Source organism: Tursiops truncatus, chromosome 19, assembly GCF_011762595.2.
Source record: "Tursiops truncatus isolate mTurTru1 chromosome 19, mTurTru1.mat.Y, whole genome shotgun sequence".
Classification (NCBI taxonomy): Eukaryota; Metazoa; Chordata; class Mammalia; order Artiodactyla; family Delphinidae; genus Tursiops; species Tursiops truncatus.
Window position 1 is genome coordinate 57,906,180 of NC_047052.1, and position 19,813 is coordinate 57,925,992.

Sequence of the window (19,813 nt, forward strand, 5' to 3'; positions counted from 1 at the left end):
TTGTTTCACCAGATGTCAAGGCAGCATACCTATTGGCCTTAATTTTAGAACTTACAACACAACTTGGCAGACAGAATATCCTTGACAAATTCAGAGAGGATCCAGTATGACTACAGACTTCCCATGGTTCCTGTTAGCAACCACAGCCCCAAATCACTCCATGCAGGTCTCATTCAACTCCTTGGCTCAGACGCAGTCACAGAGAACCATGTGTGGATCTCAGCTACCCATGGTCCTATCTGCTTTTCCTGCACTTGCTGTGCCCTCAGAAATCACACCCTTCCTCTGTCCATCCAACCATCATTCAAAGCCCAGCCCCACTGATAACCCACCCCAGATCTTGTGACTCACAGATGACTGAATTTGCCCCTGATCATATGCACCTGGCTGAATGAAACATCCCAGACTCCACCAAAGTCCTCACAAAATCTTGGTTAGTCTATAAAATGGTAAAAAAGCACAAGTTTCAGCCTGAGTATATCTTTAATTATGCACAATTTATGGCAAGACAATCAGTCAATCCTCATTTTTCATGGATTCTGTGTTCAACCAAGTGCAAACCCTCTCTCAACATGGGTCCACACATCTCACAGAGGTGGGCCTTCTGGGGAGACAGACCTGCTTTAAGAGTCCTATCCTGTGGCATTACTTTGCAGAAATGCTGTGCTCAGAAGATGCCTCCTTATTCTCCACTCCACACCAACAACCTGAAAGAAAGAAATGCTGGTGAAGTGCATGTTGATTCCGGTGAGAAGGGTAACCTGTAGAAAAGTGTGTGTGGGACAAACCCAGGAACAATCAGTGGGATTGTTCTGGGGACCAAAGAGTTGGGTACAGGTTGAGAATGGGTTGATTAGCAGAACTGGGCCTCTAAAGACCACAGAACAGGGGAGGACTCACGAGGTTAAATACAGCACCACTGAGTGCAGCACAGGGAGGAAAGGGTCTACAACTCCCTCCTTTGGAAACAACTCTCTCTGGAGATCTGGTCTTCTGCTGACATTGGTGTGTTACGTAGAAGAGTGTGTTCAGGCCCAAGAAAATGCAACTACAACAGAGTAGCTGGTGTTCAATGACTGTTTAAGAATATGTGTGTGGGACTTCCCTGGCGGTCCAGTGGTTGGGACTCTGCATTCCAGTGCGGGGGATGTGGGGTCGATCCTTGATCGAGGAGCTGGGATCCCACATGCCTTGGGGCCACAGGGCCAGAACATAAAACAGAAGCAATACTGTAGCAAATTCAATAAAGACTCTGAAAATGGTCCACATCAAAAAAGTCTTAAAAAAAAATAAAGAAAGAAAGAATATGTGTGCATGTTACAATGCACATGTAGAGGAGAGGCCAATGTCAGAGAGTACTACAGGTGGAGCAATGAGAACAGCGAGTGAGATGTGTAGCCCACAGATGTGGTGAACAGCCCTGAGCTGGAAGAGCAGAAGTGACAAATAGCAGACCTGACAAGTTGGCAGTGTCAAGAATGGGAAAGGAAAGGCATTAGGCTGCCTTTGTCAACAGCACCAAAATACTACACAAACAGAATAGGTTTCTGTATGATCTGAGCACAGATCAGACATCGTGCCTCCCCCAGGCCTAGGCTCCCATGGAATCCATACTGCTGTAGCTGGATTTATGTTGCAAACTCAAATGTTTATGTTCCTGCAAACACCATATGTTGAAATCTTAACCCTCAATGTGATGGTAGTAAGAGGTGGGGGACTCTGGCAGGTGATTAGATCATGAGGGTGAAGCCCTCACCAATGGGATTAGTGCCCTTGTACAAGTGACCCCAGAAAGCCTTCTCATTCCCCTTCTGCCATGTGAGGACACAGCAACAAGGAGACCATTTATGAACAAGGAAGTGGGCCTCACCAGACACTGAAACTGCCAGTGCCTTGATCGAGGACTGCCCAGCCTCCAGACCTGTGACATAAATGTTTGTTGTGTAAGTACCAGCCTATGGTAGTTTGTTATAGAAACCTGACTGGACTAAAACAGAAATTGGTTTGAGAAGTGGGATGCTGCTTGCAAGAAAAACCTGAAAAATTAGAAGTGGCTTTGGATCTGGGTAATGGTCAGAGGCTACCAAGAGTTTTGAGGTGCATATTTGCAAAAGCCAATATTGTCAAGAATGCTAAGTAATTCTGGTAAGAGCTTAGGAACAAAAGAGGGGAGTTATAGAGAAAGCTTCCATCTTCTTAGATGATAATGAATCATGAACAAAATGTGCATAGAAATATGGACGGTAAATGCTATTCTATTCTGATGAAGTCTGAGAAAGAAATGAGGAACATGTTATTAGACAAGGAACACTGAAGATCCTTTTTATAAAGTGGAAAAGAACTTGGCTGAATTTTGTTCATGTTCTAGTGTTTTATAGAAGGTAAAATGTGTGAGCAATGAAATTTGATATTTAGCTGAGAAAATTCTAAACCATGCTGCAGAGCAGCTTGGTTCCTCCTAACTGCTTAGAGTAAGATACAATTAGAGAGATGACTTGAGGACGGGATTGTTAAGCAAAAAGGAACCAGAACTTAAAGATCTGAAAAATTCTCAGCCTATCCATTTTGAAAAGAATGAGGTGTTTTCAGAAGGGAACACTAAGACTTTGATAAGATTAGCATGCATATGACCCAGAAACCTCATCTGCCATCTCAAAAATGATCCCCCTTAAGGTGATCAGGGGCCCTCATGGCTGCCACCTCCACCACAGGCCCAGAGAGCAAGGGCCAAGGGAGAGCAACATGACTCCAATGGGTGGGGCCACCTATCTGGGTCAGGCACACCACGATGTTCCCACTCCATGCCTCACGGCGGGGCCCCGGCAGAGAGCTGTGTTGTGCTCGGCAGACACATGGGGCCAGGGATTCCCAGAGCCATAGCACCTGGACACAACACCAACAGAGCCACCAGCTAACACTGCCAGTCTGAGAACCACCGTCATGAGATCCCAATCCAGGAGAGCAGCAGAGACAAGACTGCTCCCCAGTGGGCCTGGAGGGCAGAGCACTGAACCACAGAGGATTATACTTGAGGCTTAAGGTCCAAAGACATTTGCCCCAGTAAGCTTTGGACTTACTCGGTACCTATCACTCCTTTCTCCCTTCCCTTAAGAATGGGAATTGTTTCATTCTGGGATGGGAATGTCTACCTCATGCCTGTTCCACCACTATATTTTGGAAACACATAACTTGTTTGGTTATATAGGTTCTCAGCTGGAGAGAGATCTGTTGCAGGGTAAACGGTATTTCAAGTCTCACCAATATCTGATATAAATGATATTTAGATGAGACTTTGGAATTTAGAGTTGATGCTAGAACTAGTTAAGATTTGGGGGGCACGTTTGCTGGCCCTGCAAGGTGGAAGTGGTGGTGTAGTAGGTTTTTGGGGTTTTTTTTTGTTTTTTCCTTTCCACCTACAGGGTTTGGGTTTCTGGCTGAGAGTCAGGTTTCTGGAAATCTATGTGGAAAATTAACGGTATATGTGGTATCTGTCTTCAATAGGGCTAAAAGGAGCCCAAGCCCATTAACCAGCTGAACAGTCTATGATGCAATAGACCCTTGCTGAGATTTACACTGGAGAGGTTGTGGAAGTGGGGCTGGGCCAGGATACAAAGAGAAATATGGGGGAAGAGAGAAGTTACTGAGAAGAATCAAGAGATCCTAGCATTCTTATTTGCTGTGTGATCCTAGTCAAGCAACTTATTCTCTTTAGGAATTCTTTTATAAAATTTGACCAACAGGACCAACCTCACAGAATTACTGAGAAGAAAAAAATGAGATTTCTAAAAACCTGAAGAGTAAGCTTTTAGAAAAATCATCAGAAGGAAGGAAATTGGAGAAATAAAACTGGAAACATTCAGAATCTTGATGGTGTGCCAAACCAAATGTCAACTGGAGCTCGACCAAAAACTAAAATGAGCAAATCAAAGCCCAGGAAAGCCATGTGGCAGACAGGGTCTTGGTGCTCTGGCCTGAGCCTCTGAGGTGGGAGAGCCGAGTTCAGGACATTGGACCACCAGAGACTTCCTGGTCCCACGTAATATCAATTGGCGAGAGCTCTCCCAGAGATCTCTGTCTCAACACTAAGACCCAGCTCCACCCAGTGGCCAGCAAACTCCAGTGCTAGATGCCCCATGCCAAACAACTAGCAAGACAGGAACACAACCCCACCCATTAGCAGAGAGGCTGCCTAAAATCATACTAAGTTCACAGACACCCCAAAACACACCACCAGACGTGGTTCTGCCCATCAGAAAGACAAGATCCAGCCTCACTCACCAGATCACAGGCACCAGCCTCCTCCACCAGGAAGCCTACACAAACCACTGAACCAATCTCACCCACTGGGGGCAGACACCAAAAACAATGGAAACTACAAACCTGCAGCCTGCAAAAAGGAGACCCCAAACATAGTAAGTTAAATAAAATGAGAAATCAGAGAAACATGCAGCAGATGAGGAGCAAGGTAAAAATCCACCAGCCCAAACAAATGAAGAGGAAATAAGCAGTCTACCTGAAAAAGGGTAATCAGAGTAATGATAGTAAAGATGATCCAAAATCTTGGAAATAGAATGGAGAAAATACAAGAAACGTTTAATAAGGACCTAGAAGAACTAAAGAGTAAGCAAATGATGAACAACACGATAATTGAAATTAAAAATTCTCTAGAAGGAATCATTAGCAGAATAACTGAGGCAGAAGAACGGATAGGTGATCTGGAAGATAAAATAGTGGAAATAACTACTGCAGAGCAGAATAAAGAAAAAAGAATGAAAAGAATTGAGAACAGTCTCAAAGACCTCTGAGACAACATTAAATGCACCAACATTCAAATTATAGGGGTCTCAGAAGAAGAGAAAAAGAAAGGGTCTGGGGCTTCCCTGGTGGCTCAGTGGTTGAGAGTCCACCTGCCGATGCAGGGGACACGGGTTCATGCCCCGGTCCGGGAAGTTCCCACATGCCACGGAGCAGCTAGGCCCGTGAGCCATGGCCGCTGAGCCTATGCGTCCAGAGCCTGTGCTCCACAATGGGAGAGACCACAACAGTGAGAGGCCCACATACCACAAAAAAAAGAGAAAATAAAGAAAGGGTCTGAGAAAATATTTGAGGAGACTATAGTTGAAAACTTCCCTAACATGGGAAAGGAAATAATCAATCAAGTCTAGGAAGCGCAGAGATTCCCATACAGGAGAAACACTCCGAGACATATATTAATCAAACGATCAAAAATTAAATACAAAGAAAAAATATTAAAAGCATCAAGGGAAAAACAACAAATAACTTACAAGGGAATCCCCATAAGGTTAACAGCTGATCTTTCAGCTGAAATTCTGCAAGCCAGAAGGGAGTGGCAGGACATATTTAAAGTGATGAAAGGGAAAAATCTACAACTCAGACCACTCTACCCAGCAAGGATCTCATTCAGATTTGATGGAGAAATTAAAACCTTTACAGACAAGCAAAAGTTAAGAGAATTCAGCACCACCAAACCAGCTTTACAACAAATGCTAAAGGAATGTCTCTAGGCAGGAAACACAAGAGAAGGAAAAGACCTACAAAAACAAACCCAAAACAATTAAGAAAATAGTAATAGGAACATACATATTGATAATTACATTAAATGTAAATGGATTAAATGCTCTAACCAAAAGACATAGACTGGCTGAATGGATACAAAAACAAGACCTGTATATATGCTGTCTACAAGAGACCCACTTCAGACCTAGGGAAACATACAGACTGAAAGCGAGGGGATGGAAAAAGATATTCCATGCAAATGGAAATCAAAAGAAAGCTGGAGTAGCAATTCTCATATCAGACAAAATAGACTTTAAAATAAAGACTATTACAAGAGACAAAAGAAGGACACTACATAATGATCAAGGGATCAATCCAAGAAGAAGATATAACAATTGTAAATATTTATGCACCCAACACAGGAGAACCTCAATACATAAGGCAACTGCTAAGGGCCATAAAAGGGGAAATTGAAAGTTAACACAATAATAGTAGGGGACTTTAACACCCCACTTTCACCAATGGACAGATCATCCAAAATGAAAATAAATAAGGTAACACAAGCTTTAAATGACACATTAAACAAGATAGATTTAATTGATATTTATAGGACATTCCATCTAAAACCAAAAGAATACACTTTCTTCTCAAGTGTCCATGGAACATTCTCCAGGAGAGACAATATTTTCAGTCACAAATCAAGCCTTGGTAAATTTAAGAAAATTGAAATCTTATCAAGTATTTTTTCCAACCACAATGCTATGAGACAAGATATCAATTACAGGAAAACAACTGTTAAAAAACACAAACGCATGGAGGCTAAACAATACGCTACTAAATGACCAAGAGATCACTGAAGATATCAAATAGGAAATCAAAAAATACTTAGAAACAAATGACAATGAAAACACAATGACCGGGCTTCCCTGGTGGCGCAATGGTTGCGAGTCTGCCTGCCGATGCAGGGGACACGGGTTTGTGCCCCAGTCCAGAAGGATCCCACATGCCGTGGAGCAGCTGGGCCCGTGAGCCATGGCCGCTGAGCCTGTGCGTCCAGAGCCTGTGCTCCGCAACGGGAGAGGCCGCAGCAGTGAGAGGCCCACGTACCTCAAAAAAAAAATAATAATAAAAACAGAAAAAACACAATGACCCAAAATCCATGGGATGCAGCAAAAGCAGTTCTAAGAGAGAAGTTTATACAAATTCTACATCAGAAACTAGAAAAATCTCAAATAAACAACCTAACCTTACACCTAAAGCAAACAGAGAAAGTAGAACAAAAAAACATAAAGTTAGCAGAAGGAAAGACATCATAAAGATCAGATCAGAAATAAATGAAAAAGAAATGAAGGAAACAATAGCAAAGACCAATAAAACTAAAAGCTGGTTCTTTGAGAAGATAAACAAAATTAATAAACCATTAGCCAGACTCATCAAGAAAAAAAGGGAGAAGACTGAAATCAACAGAATTAGAAATGAAAAAGGAGAAGTAACAACTGACACTGCAGAAAAACAAAGGATCATGAGATATTACTATAAGCAACTCTATGCCAATAAAATGAACAACCTGGAAGAAATGGACAAACTCTTAGAAAAGCACAACCTTCCAAGACTGAACCAGGAAGAAATAGAAAAAAATATAAACAGACCAATCACAAGCACTGAAATTGAAACTGTGATTAAAGATCTTCCAACAAACAAGAGCCCAGGGGGTTTCCCTGGTGGCGCAGTGGTTGAGAGTCCGCCTGCTGATGCAGGGGACACGGGTTCGTGCCCCAGTCCGGAAAACAAACAAGAGCCCAGGACCAGACGGCTTCACAGGCAAATTCTATCAAACATTTAGAGAAAAGCTAACACCTATTCTTCTCAAACTCTTCCAAAATATAGCAGAGGGAGGAACACTCCCAAACTCATTCTATGAGGCCACCATCCCCCTGATACCAAAACCAGACAAAGATGTCACAAAAAAAGAAAACTACAGGCCAATATCACTGACGAACATAGATGCAAAAATCTTCAACAAAATACTAGCAAACAGAATCCAACAGCACATTAAAAGGATCATACACCGTGATCGAGTGGGGTTTATCCCAGGAATGCAAGGATTCTTCAATATTCACGTCAATCAATGTGATACACCATATTAACAAATTGAAAAATAAAAACCATATGATTATCTCAGTAGATGCAGAAAAAGCTTTCGACAACATTCAACACCCATTTAAGATAAAAACTCTCCAGAAATTAGGCATAGAGGGAAACTGCCTCAACATTATAAAGGCCATATATGACAAACCCACAGCCAGTTCTCAATGGTGAAAAACTGAAAGCATTTCCACTAAGATCAGGAACAAGACAAGGTTGCCCACTCTCACCACTACTATTCAAGGTAGTTTTGGAAGTTTTAGCCACAGCAATCAGAGAAGGAAAAAGAAATAAAAGGAATCCAAATCGGAAATGAAGAAGTAAAGCTGTCACTGTCTGCAAATGACATGATACTATACATAGAGAATCCTAAAGATGCTACCAGAAAACTACTAGAGCTAATCAATGAAATTGGTAGAGTAGCAGGATACAAAATTAATGCACAGAAATCTCTTGCATTCCTATACACTAATGATGAAAAATCTGAAAGAGAAATTAAGGAAACACTCCCATTTACCACTGCAACAAAAAGAATAAAATACCAAGAAATAAACCTACCTAAGGAGACAAAAGAACTGTATGCAGAAAACTATTAAGACACTGATGAAAGAAATTAAAGATGATACAAACAGATGGAGAGATACACCATGTTCTTGGATTAGAAGAATCAACATTGTGAAAATGACTATACTATCCAAAGCAATATACAGATTCAGTGCAATCCCTATGAAACTACCAATGGCATTTTTCACAGAACTAGGACAAAAAATTTCACAATTTGTATGGAAACACAAAAGACCCTGAATAGCCAAAGCAATCTTGAGGAAGAAAAACGGAGCTGGAGGAAACAGGTTCCCTGACTTCAGACTATACTACAAAGCTACAGTAATCAAGACAGTATGGTACTGGCACAAAAACAGAAATATAGATCAGTGGAACAGGATAGAAAGCCCAGAGATAAACCCACACACATATGGACACCTTATCTTTGATAAAGGAGGCAAGAATATACAATAGAGAAAAGACAACCTCTTCAATAAGTGGTACTAGGAAAACTGGACAGTTACATGTAAAAGAATAAAATCAGAACACTTCCTAACACCATACACAAAAATAAACTCAAAATGGATTAAAGACCTAAATGTAAGGCCAGACACTATAAAACTCTTAGAGAAATCATAGGCAGAACACTCTATGACATAAATCACAGCAAGATCCTTTTGGACCCACCTCCTAGAGAAATGGAAATAAAAACAAAAATAAAAAAATGGGACCTAATGAAACTTAAAAGCTTTTGCACAGCAAAGGAAACCATATACAAGGTGAAAAGACAACCCTCAGAATAGGAGAAAATATTTGCAAATGAAGCAATTGACAAAGGATTAATCTCCAAAATATACAAGCAGCTCATGCAGCTCATAGCAAAAAAACAAACAACCCAACCCAAAAATGGGCAGAAGAGCTAAATAGACATTTCTCCAAAGGAGATATACAGATTGCCAACAAATACATGAAAGGATGCTCAACATCACTAATCATTAGAGAAATGCAAATCAAAACTACAATGAGGTATCACTGCACACTGGTCAGAATGGCCATCATCAAAAAATCTACAAACAATAAATGCTGGAGAGGGTGTGGAGAAAAGGGAACCCTCCTGAACTGTTGGTGGGAATGTAAACTGATACAGCCATTATGGGGAATAGTATGGAGGTTCCTTAAAAAACTAAAAATAGAACTACCATATGACCCAGCAATCCCACTACTGGGCATATACCCTGAGAAAACCATAATTCAAAAAGAGTCATGTACCACAATGTTCATTGCAGCTCTATTTACAATAGCCAGGACATAGATGCAACCTAAATGTCCATCAACAGATGAATGGATAAAGAAGATGTGGCACATATATACAATGGAATATTACTCAGTCATAAAAAGAAACGAAATTGAGTTATTTGTAGTGAGGTGGATGGACCTAGAGTCTGTCACACAGAGGGAAATAAGTTAGAAAGAGAGAAACAAATACCATATGCTAACACATATATATGAAATCTAAAAACAAAAAACAAAAAAGTTTCTGAAGAACCTAGGGGCAGGACAGGAATAAAGATACAAACGTAGAGAATGGACTTGAGGACACATGGATGGGGTAGGGTAAGCTGGGACAATGTGAGAGAGTGGTTTTGACATATATACACTACCAAACGTAAAACAGATAGCTAGTGGGATGCAGCCGCATAGCACAGGGAGATCAACTTGGTGCTTTGTGACCACCTAGAGGGGTGGGATATGGAGGGTGGGAGGGAGATGCAAGAAGGAGGGCATATGGGGATATATGTATACATATAGCCGATTCACTTTGTTGTACAGTAGAAACTAACACAACATTGTAAAGCAATTATACTTCAATAAAGATGTTTAAAAAAAAGATTTTGGGGGCTGTTGGAATGGATAAATTTATTTTGTATGTGAGAGAACATGAATTTTGGGAGCCAAGGGTAGAATGCTATAGATTGAATGCTTGTGTCCCCGCAAAATTCATATGTTGAAATCCTAATCCTCAATGTGATGGTATTAGGAAGTGGGGGTCTTTGGCAGGTGATTAGGTCATGAAGGTGGGGCCATAATAAATGGGATTAGTGCCCTTATAAATGAGACCCCAGAATGCTCTCTAGCCCCTTCCAACATATAAGGACATAAAGAGAAGGTGGCAGCTATGAACAAGTAATAGGGCCCTCACCAGAACCTCATGCTGGTGCCTTGATCTTGGACTTTCCAGCCCACAGAACTGTGAGAAATCAATTTCTGTTGTTTATAAGCTACCCAGTCTGTGGTATTTTGTTACAGCAGCCTGAATGTACTAAGACAGACAGGGATAAACATGTGGGTAAAAGGGTTTGGTAAGCTACTGAGCAACACAGTAATGTAATGTATTATGCAATCATAATTTCTGCCCTTTAGCTCCCTTTCTACCTTTTAAACTGTCTCCTAAACTGCAGGTTTAAAAATTTACAGTGTCAGGATATAGTTCCTAGAATGTGAAAATCACTGTGCCCTACAGATCTAAAGGAGAATGAGGTTTGTTACTCATTTAAGCACTCCAAGTTGCAAGTGCTAAGGCAGGATTTGGAACCCTGAAGTCCCTAATGGGATTTGTGGGTGTTGAGGCCATAGTTCCTTGGACAAGCTGCTTCTCCTCAGTGAGACCCAGTTTCCTGGTTATTAACAATTTTTCCCATAATCTATGCTTGGCTTCTTTGCTGAGAGAGGCCATGTTTAGAAGTAGGATTGTGTGGAGGATGGAGGCTGTGAATGGAACCACACTGTAAAGCAAGACCCAACTGTTCACCAGAGGCTCCAGGAGAGGACTTTTTTGTTTTATGTCCTCATGGAATGTTGTCCAAATCCTGATAAGTTGTCAAAGAGAGGCAAACCATCCTAGGGCAGTAGACAGTACATACCTATTCTTTTCGTAGAAAAAGAGAAGGCTCTTTCCACAAGGCCAGTGCCTTAATCTTCAACTTCCCAGACTGCAGAAGAGTGAGAAATAAATGTTTGTTTAAACACCCAACCATGTTAGTTTGTTATAGCAGCATGAACTGACTACGACAATTTATTTCCATTCTGTGAACCACCCAGGGCTCTCCACCCCACCCCCAAGATGAGCAACTACATGGGACCTGGGTGATGGAAGTGTTAAGGGAAAGACAGGACAGAAGGCATTCAGGATTGGCCCAGAATACTGATAGCCCACAGGAAAGAAAACTATTACAAAGAGAACTTTGGGGGAGGCTCTTACAAGAACAGAACATGATCCACATAAGTAGTGACTATGTCAGTGATGGTAATTGCTGGCACAGGCAGGCATGAGGAAATGTCAACTAGAGGAAGTAAGTTAGACCTGGGTCACACACGTTCCTTGGATCTGGACAAAGTCACCTGGCCCGGGAGAAGGCAAGTAAGGTAGGATGCAGGATAAGTACAAGACTCTGGACCCTGCATCCTTCCCTGGGAGTCTGCAGGAAAGCAGGTGTAGGACCTGCTCAAAGAGAGGAGAGGGCAGTCCTACCAACCACAGCACCTATTCAGGAAACTGAGGAAGCAGTGCCCACAGTCCTGATTTGAGAATGACATAGCTGGTCCTGGGGAAAGAGAAAGGGCAGAGGCTATCTCTGGGCACAGGGGTAGGTTTGAGGGTCTTACCCAGGGAGGTTACAAGTGCCAAATTCTCCAGTATCACATCTTGGTACAGGCATCTGTGAGGCTCGTCAAGGAGATTCCGTTCCTCCAAAGAGAAGTACATGGCCACATCCTCAAAGGTCACATTGCCCTGCTAAGATGATGACAGAAGAACCAAAAGCAGTCCACTTCTGAGTCACAATCCCTTCCCCCAACATCTATTCCATGCCCACCCTCCTCCCAAGCTCCTTAACTCAGCGTTTTGAGAAACTAGGCCTTGGCACCACTGATGCCATTGTGTCTTCATGTGCCCATTAATCCCTGGGTCCAGGAGGCAGGTGGAGAAACATACAGTTGACCCTTGAACAACACAGGTTTGAACCACAAGAGTCCACTCATACTTGGATTTTTTTCAATAAATAAATACTACAGTACTCATGATCTGTGTATAGGTAGGATGAATCAGCAGTTGTGGAACTACAGATACAGAGGGCCTACCTGTAAACTTTTATGCAGATTTTCGAGTGTGCAGAGGGTTGGTGCTCCTAACCCCTTGTTGTTGAAGGGTCAACAATATCTAAGCCATGGGCCTGGCATAGAGGATCCAGAGGCTCATATTACCCTGGTATTACCAAAGTCTCAATACCAGATCCTGGAACCTTCAGGTATACTCCCTAAGTTCACACCACTCTTTAGAATGCACATCCCTCACATCCCTAGATTCCACAGCCACATGCCCATGGCCACCACCACCTTAGGGCCCACACCATAGGCATGTCTTTGGTCTCCCTACATTACTCGTGTCTTAATCAACACCTCTTCAACCCACTGTTGAGGGTGGAATTCCCAGTGTATAGTTATGGAGACAGCCAAACATGTGACATTTGACACTGAACATATGAGACAGCAGTTTATAAATCACATATACTCACAGCCTGAGAGAGGAGGACACACCACACTACACAGGGCCACATGGAGGTTGTACTCCAGAAGAGAGGCTGTACACTGGGGGCTGTGGGACATAAGCTTTGTAGTATCAAGAGGGAGAAGTGTTCCTTGGTTCCCATGGGAGGGTGTGATTGGCTTTGTGCAAAATTCCATGGATTGGTAGGAACTGAAACCTGCTACAAAGGGATGAACAGGAACTGCTCTGGTCTCCTTGCTAAAAAGGGGGTATCTGGTAGGAGCAGAGTGGGGAGGGCAACTTGCACTGAGGACATTTGAGCCATCCCATTTTCTACCACCCATGTTAAGGCTACCCATAACGGGCTTATGCTGCAATCTGACAGATTACATAAAGATTATGCTTGACATAGTTAAACACAATCCAGTATGATGCCAGACATCCCATGGCTTCCACTAGCAGTCACAGCCCCAAAACTTTCTATGAAGATCTCCCTGCCTGGCTCAGTTCCTTGCCTCTGACTTAGTCACACAGAATCACACGTGTATCTCAGACACACATGGCTCTCCTCTACTTGTGTGCTTCACTTGCTGCCCCCTACCACTACAACCTTCCTCTGTCCACCTACCCCTCGTTCAAAGAACAGCCCACAGGTGGCCTACCCCAAGCCTAGTGACTCTCACAGATGACTACATTTGCTCTTGACCTTATCCTCCAGGCTGAATGATAAACAAGCTACATGGGCTTCCCTGGTGGCACAGTGGTTAAGAATCTGCCTGCCAAAGCAGGGGACACGGGTTCGATCCCTGGTCCAGAAAGATCCCACATGCCGCGGAGCAACTAAGCCCGTGTGCCACAAGTACTGAGCCCGCATGCTGCAACTACTGAAACCCGCGCGCCTAGAGCCCATGCTCCGCAACAAGAGAAGCCACCGTAATCAGAAGCCCGCGCACTGCAACGAACAGTAGCCCCCGCTCAGCGCCTGCTTGCCCCAACTAGAGAAAGCCTGCGCGCAGCAACAAAGACCCTACTCAGCCAATAAACACATAAATAAATTAATTTTTTTAAAAAAAGAGAGAAACAAGTTCCACCAAAGTCCTCACAAAATCCTGGTGTGTACAGAGTGGTAAATAAGCACCAGTTCTGGCTTGACTGTCATCTCACTTCAATTGCTACTATGACTGTGCATCCATCTCATGTCGTCTTTTCTTGGGAGCCTTGGCCACCTGCCAGACAACACTGTCTCTGAGAGCCTCCCCAATTCCTTTTCCACCACCCCAGGTGGGACTCAAGGACTGGGGAAATAGCACTTAAGGGTCCCAAGACACCACAATCCAGACATGTGATTCAGTGTCAGGCCCAGCGAGGGAACGGGACATCTTCCGCTTGACTGTGTTGGTTCCATAAGCAGCCATGGAAATGTGGAACAAGTGATGAGTCTATGGAGGGGTTTGATGGGCTCAGGCTTCCATGTACCCCTGCCTGGCCCTGAAGTCTGGGATAGCTACTTAATCTCTGAGCCTCAGTGATCAGTTCCCCTTTTACAAGGTGTCCCTGTGCCTGTCACCCTCCCCCACTTGCCACCACACTGTCAGAAACAGGGCCCCACCAGAAACCTAGCAGGACCCTGAGGGGCTCCTGGGTACGGAAGCCTTTCTGTGTCTTGCTTTTCTTGTTTGTAGGTCAAGGGATATTCATAACAATATCCTTGAGCTCTACTGAACTAAAACCCCCAACAAATAGAAGATGCTAACTACTTGATGAAGCACTCTTCAGAGATCAGGACACCACCTGAGGCCAGATTAAAGGAATGCAAACCCTGCTCACACCCTGATCCTAATCAACAACCGCGTTCTTCAACTGTTGCTGTAAAACTCCTCGCCAAATTCCCCCGGTGTTGGGACAACAGGTTTTCGGGGCACGAGCCCACTGTGTCCCCCCTCGCCTGGCAAAGCAATAAAACTATTATTTTCTTCTTCACCGAAAACTGTCTCTGAGATTCGATTCGGCACCTGTGCACAGAGGCCAAGCTTTTGGCATCACACCCACGGCCGCCTCACCATCCTGGACAGAGGGTCCTGGGCTGGGAGCACGAGAGCAGAAGCCCCACACTGGGAGCTTTATTGTCTGCTGGGGTTAGGGTTGCGAGCACAAGAGCAGGCGCCCCGCACTGGGGGCTTTAGTGTCTGCTGGAGTGAGCGCGGTGAGGGTCCGGAGGACAGGCATCTACCTGAGGCGGGTCCCTCAGCACCACCGCTGCCATTGGGGTCTGTGGGCAGAGCGGGACCCAGATCGGTAGTCCCTCTCCCAGGCCTGGAGCGGGGCATCGGGGCGGCGTCGCCGAGCCTCAGACCCGCTTTTGTCCTGGGGGAACAAGGCCTCTTCTCGGACCTTGTTGGCCGTCACGTCGGTCCAGACCCAGCAGTCCGGAGCCAGAACAGACCCAGAGCAGTTAAAATGGCCGCCACGAGAAGGAAACCAGAAGTCTCTCCCTTATGAATTGCACCTGATACGGAAACGCCCCTTTTATGAGACTTTGATTGGCTGAGTGGCGCTGCCGCCCGTCGTGGAGCATTCTGGGTAATGTAGTTCCCGCAGAACCACAGGCCGCGTGTGAGGATACTCCCCGCCGACCTCTAGTAAAGAAGGCAGAAAAAAAAAAAAAAAGGCAGAGCTCCGCTGCCAGGGGCGCTGGGAAATTGTGCGTCTGGGTTCTCGGGCAGAGGAGGGACTTCGCTCCTTCTTGAAAAGGCCATACTCAGATTTCTGGGGAGCCCTTTCTGCAACTGATGGCGCAGGTGTTTGGAGACGTATTAGTTTGTACTCCCGGGAAGCTCAGCGTGCTCTGAGAGGCTAAACAAATTCTTTCAGACGCCCCTAAAGGCTACAGATATAAATGAACCTGTCATTCCATAGAGTCACAAAAGTTGTGTCCCCGGGTATAGGAAACTCATAAAAATTATCATAAGCAATTCAAGCGTCAAAATTATAAAAATTAAACCATGTTTAGGAATTCAAGAAATTATCTTTAACAATCATACGGCAATGATCATAGACAAAAATAAATTAACTATGTACGTTTGAAGTAATTGCTCTGAAACAAATTGAGATATAAATATACAGTAAAAAACAAACAGAGGGACTTCCCCGGTGCCACAGTGGTTAAGAATCCATCTGCCAATGCAGGGGAGATGGGTACGAGCCCTGGTCCGCGAAGATCCCACATGCCACGGAGCAACTAAGCCTGTGCGCCACAACTACTGAGCCTGTGCTCTAGAGCCCGTGAGCCACAACTACTGAGCCTGCGTGCCACAACTACTGAAGCCCACACACCTAGAGCCCATGCTCCGCAACAAGAGAAGCCACCGCAATGAGAAGCCTGCGCACCTCAACCAAGAGTAGCACCCCCCCCCCCCGGGCTTCCCTGGTGGCGCAGTGGTTGAGAGTCCGCCTGCCGATGCAGGGGACACGGGTTCGTGCCTCGGTCCGGGAGGATCCCACATGCCACGGAACGGCTGGGCCCGTGAGCCATGGCCGTTGGGCCTGCGCGTCCGGAGCCTGTGCTTAGCTGCGGGAGAGGCCACGGCACTGAGAGGCCCACATACAGCAAAAAAGAAAAAAAAAGAGTAGCCCCCACTCACCGCAACTAGAGAAAGTTTGTGCAGCAACGAAGACCCAACGCAGCCAAAAATAAATAAATTAATTAATTTAAATAAATAAATAAATATGGTCTGGGGACTTCCCTGGCAGTCCAGTGGTTAAGACTCCATGCTTCCAATGCAGGGAGTGCGGGTTCGATCCCTGGTTAGGGAACTAAGATTCCACATGCCGAGTGGCGTGACCAAATAAATAAATAAATAAATAAGGTCTGCAGCACTGAAGTACACAAATGGTAAAATATGAATTTAGACCTCCTCTTCAAACTATACACAAATATTAGTTGCCAGCAAGGGCACTGGTAGATTCCAAACCTTGTGGCAGCTGCAGGGAGATTGCAGTCCTACAGTGCCGGGCAACAAAAAGACTAAGGCAGAGGAATGCAGTAGAATGTTTAAAGCCCTGAGAAAAATCGGAGCAAGGGTGGGGAGTGAGACTATTAGGGAAATCAAGACATTTAAATGCAGCATAGGGACTTCCCTGGTGGCACAGGGGTTGGGAGTCCACCTGCCAATGCAGGGGACACAGGTCCGGGAGGATCCCACATGCCTTAGAGCAGCTGGGCCCAAGTGTCACAGCTACTGAGCCTGTGCTCTGGAGCCCGTGAGCCACAACTGCTGGGCCCATGTGCCTGGAACCCATGCTCCGCAGCAGGGAGAGGCCACCGCAGTGTAAGGCCCAGGCTAGCCTCAACTGGAGAGGGCCCGCACGCAGCAGCGAAGACCCAATGCAGCCACAAATTAAAAAAAAAAAAGACTACAAGGCTTTTAATCCTACTTTAAAAAAATAAAAATAAATGCAGCATACTGTATATGATAGAACTGGTGAAACACACACACACACACACACACACACACACACACACACACACACACCACACACACACACCAGGGAAGATGCATGTCTGGAAAAAAACTGAGAAAGCCTGAAGCCTTCACACTGGGTTGATTAGTAAATGTCTTTCCCTGCATGGAGCCAGTCCCTGAAGACTTGGACAGGTGGCTTAATGTAACAATTAAGAGAGCGACAATCCCATCACCTTTTCATAATCACAAGAGTGACATCCGTCATATTCAAAGACCCACACTCAAGAGAAGGGAACTACACAGCTGTGTACACCAGAGGGCAGGAGTCTTGGGGCCATCTTAGAACTCTGCCTGCCTCAGTGATTCTTGCTAAGACACATCTGCCTGAGAAGATTCATGCTCTTCTCACGTGCTTGATACTTGATAAAAGCAGTCCAGGGATTTCCCTGGCGGTCCAGTGGTTAGGATTCAGCGCTTTTGCTGCGGTAGCCCCGGTTCAATCCCTGGTCGGCAAACTAAGATCCTGCAAGGTGCGGCCAAAAAAAAAAAAGAAAGAGAGAAAAAGAGTGTATATATATATGTATAACTGAGTCACTTTGCTGTACAGCAGGAATTAAAACAATGTTGTACATCAAGTATAACACTTGTCTCTTGAGTATTGGTCTTTTGAGTGGTGAGCAGCTGAACTTGGGTTCGGTACCAGCCTCCTCAAGTTACACTAATCTTTTTTTTCAACATTTTCATTGCCCCCAAGAGAATCCTCCTACCCACCAACCATCTTTCCCTTTTCTCCCCTCCTCCGGCACCCAGAACCACTTATCTACTTTGACCCTCTATGGATTTGCCTATTGTAGGTATTTTGTATAAATGGAATCATACGATGTGTGGACCTTTTGTTTCTAACCGCTTTTACTTAGCATAATGTTTTCAAGGATCATCTATGTTGTACCATGTATCAGTACTTCTATCTTTCTCCTTGCTTAATAACATCCCACTCTATGGAGAGACCACATCTTGTTAATTTGTTTATCGGTTGATGGACATATGCGGTGTTTCCACCTTTTTGCTCTTATGAATAATGCTGCTATGAACGTTTGTGTGAGGGTTTCTCTTGTGTGCAGGTACATATATTTTCAATTCTTTTGGATATATACCCAGGACTGGAATTGCTGGGTCAGGTAGTGACTCTATGTTTACCTTTTCGAGGAACCATCAGACTGTTTTCCACACCAATAACACCGCTCAGATTAAATCCTGCCCCTTTTGTGTTTCCACAGCTCTCGGTGACTCCCAGTTTACAGCACTCAGTACACCTGGCAATGCTTTATAGCTCTTTGCCTGCAGACCTATTTCCTGCACCAGGTCCCAGATCCCTAAAAACAAAGGTTACTGTCTGCTGTCATATTCATTTTGACATTCTCAGTCTTGTTATACGTAAAATGGAAGCGAGCTACTGGAATTAACAGATAATGTCACTGGGGAAGCTTTGTTTCATGAAAGTGGTTTCCTCACCTGGTCTGAGAGACTTACCCGAAGAAACTACTGGTTAGGAGTGAGAAAAGAAAATCCTGACAATTTCTCTTTCACACTTACGAAGTTGGATTTTTTCCTTTTCCAATTACGTTGTATTTATTCATAAACTCTAAGAACTAGGAAGCAAGATTGCTATATCATATGAATTTATTTCCTGTTTTTACGTCTGGTGTTCTTCCTTTAGAGTGCTCTTGCACAAGGTTCTCCAGGAGCAAGTCATGCTCACACTCTGTCATCTGTCACTGTTTCCCCACACTGGCTAGCATGTCCTGCCTCTCTTTCATTTCTTTTCACAGACACCCCGGATTTGCGGTATGCATAGCATCCTTTATTTCCACTTCCTTTACCAACTTTTGCTCTGTGTTCAATCTCTTCTTTTCCATATGTTTTCTTCTTTTTGATCTAACGACTAAAATGTAGACATAACATTATTTAGATACTAATAAATCAGGAATTAGAGACAAAAGAAGTGAGGAAATATATGGAAAAATAAAGGAACAAACAATGGAATTTTCAGGCTTTCATGAATGTCATTTGTCTGATAAGGATGGTGAAAATTGCATTTCGAAATGCTTTTCCCACTTTCTGTATTCAAGCTTTATAAATATCCAGTTTTTAAAATGTATAATATTGTAAATAAACTATACTTCAATTTTTAAACATTTAGAAAAGTTATAACTCAATGCAATGAAAAGACATTAAAAAATATTTTCTAAGAGTACAAGGGCGGTCTGCCTCAGTAAGCATCAATTATCTCTTCTACTCTTGGCCTCTCAGCCTCTCTCTGACTATCTCTGGGGTGGTTAGAGAGGAGATCCATGCAGTGCATGCTTAATAGTATTGAATCAGACACTGCAATCTACGTCGTTTTGCTCTAGAAATTTTAAGCAAGTACTGAAGAATCTCAGAACTTCTACAAAATCAGGTTTCTATGAGCGTATATGTTGTTCTATCCTCACAAGGATTTGCAGGGGTAGTGGGCAATTCTCACTGGGGCGTCTCTGACCTGGGGGTAGTAACCTCTTTTTGTGGGCCTGCATCCCATTTCCACATCAAACTGAGGCAGACA

General features: G+C 44.0%; 1 protein-coding gene across 1 annotated transcript in view; it reads right to left on the reverse strand.

Moving 5' to 3' along the window:
* Window positions 1-464: 464 nt before the first annotated feature.
* Window positions 465-19,813, reverse strand: part of C19H19orf18 (chromosome 19 C19orf18 homolog) — a 29,226-nt gene continuing 9,877 nt past the window's right edge. Inside the window, exons 8-12 of the mRNA XM_073795677.1 lie at window positions 18,409-19,153; window positions 17,445-17,734; window positions 11,869-11,998; window positions 11,127-11,195; window positions 465-707 (exon numbers count right to left, since the gene is read on the reverse strand). Coding sequence (XP_073651778.1) covers window positions 19,035-19,153 — 119 coding nt within the window. The 3' untranslated portion in view covers window positions 465-707; window positions 11,127-11,195; window positions 11,869-11,998; window positions 17,445-17,734; window positions 18,409-19,034. The remainder of the gene's footprint in view (window positions 708-11,126; window positions 11,196-11,868; window positions 11,999-17,444; window positions 17,735-18,408; window positions 19,154-19,813) is intronic.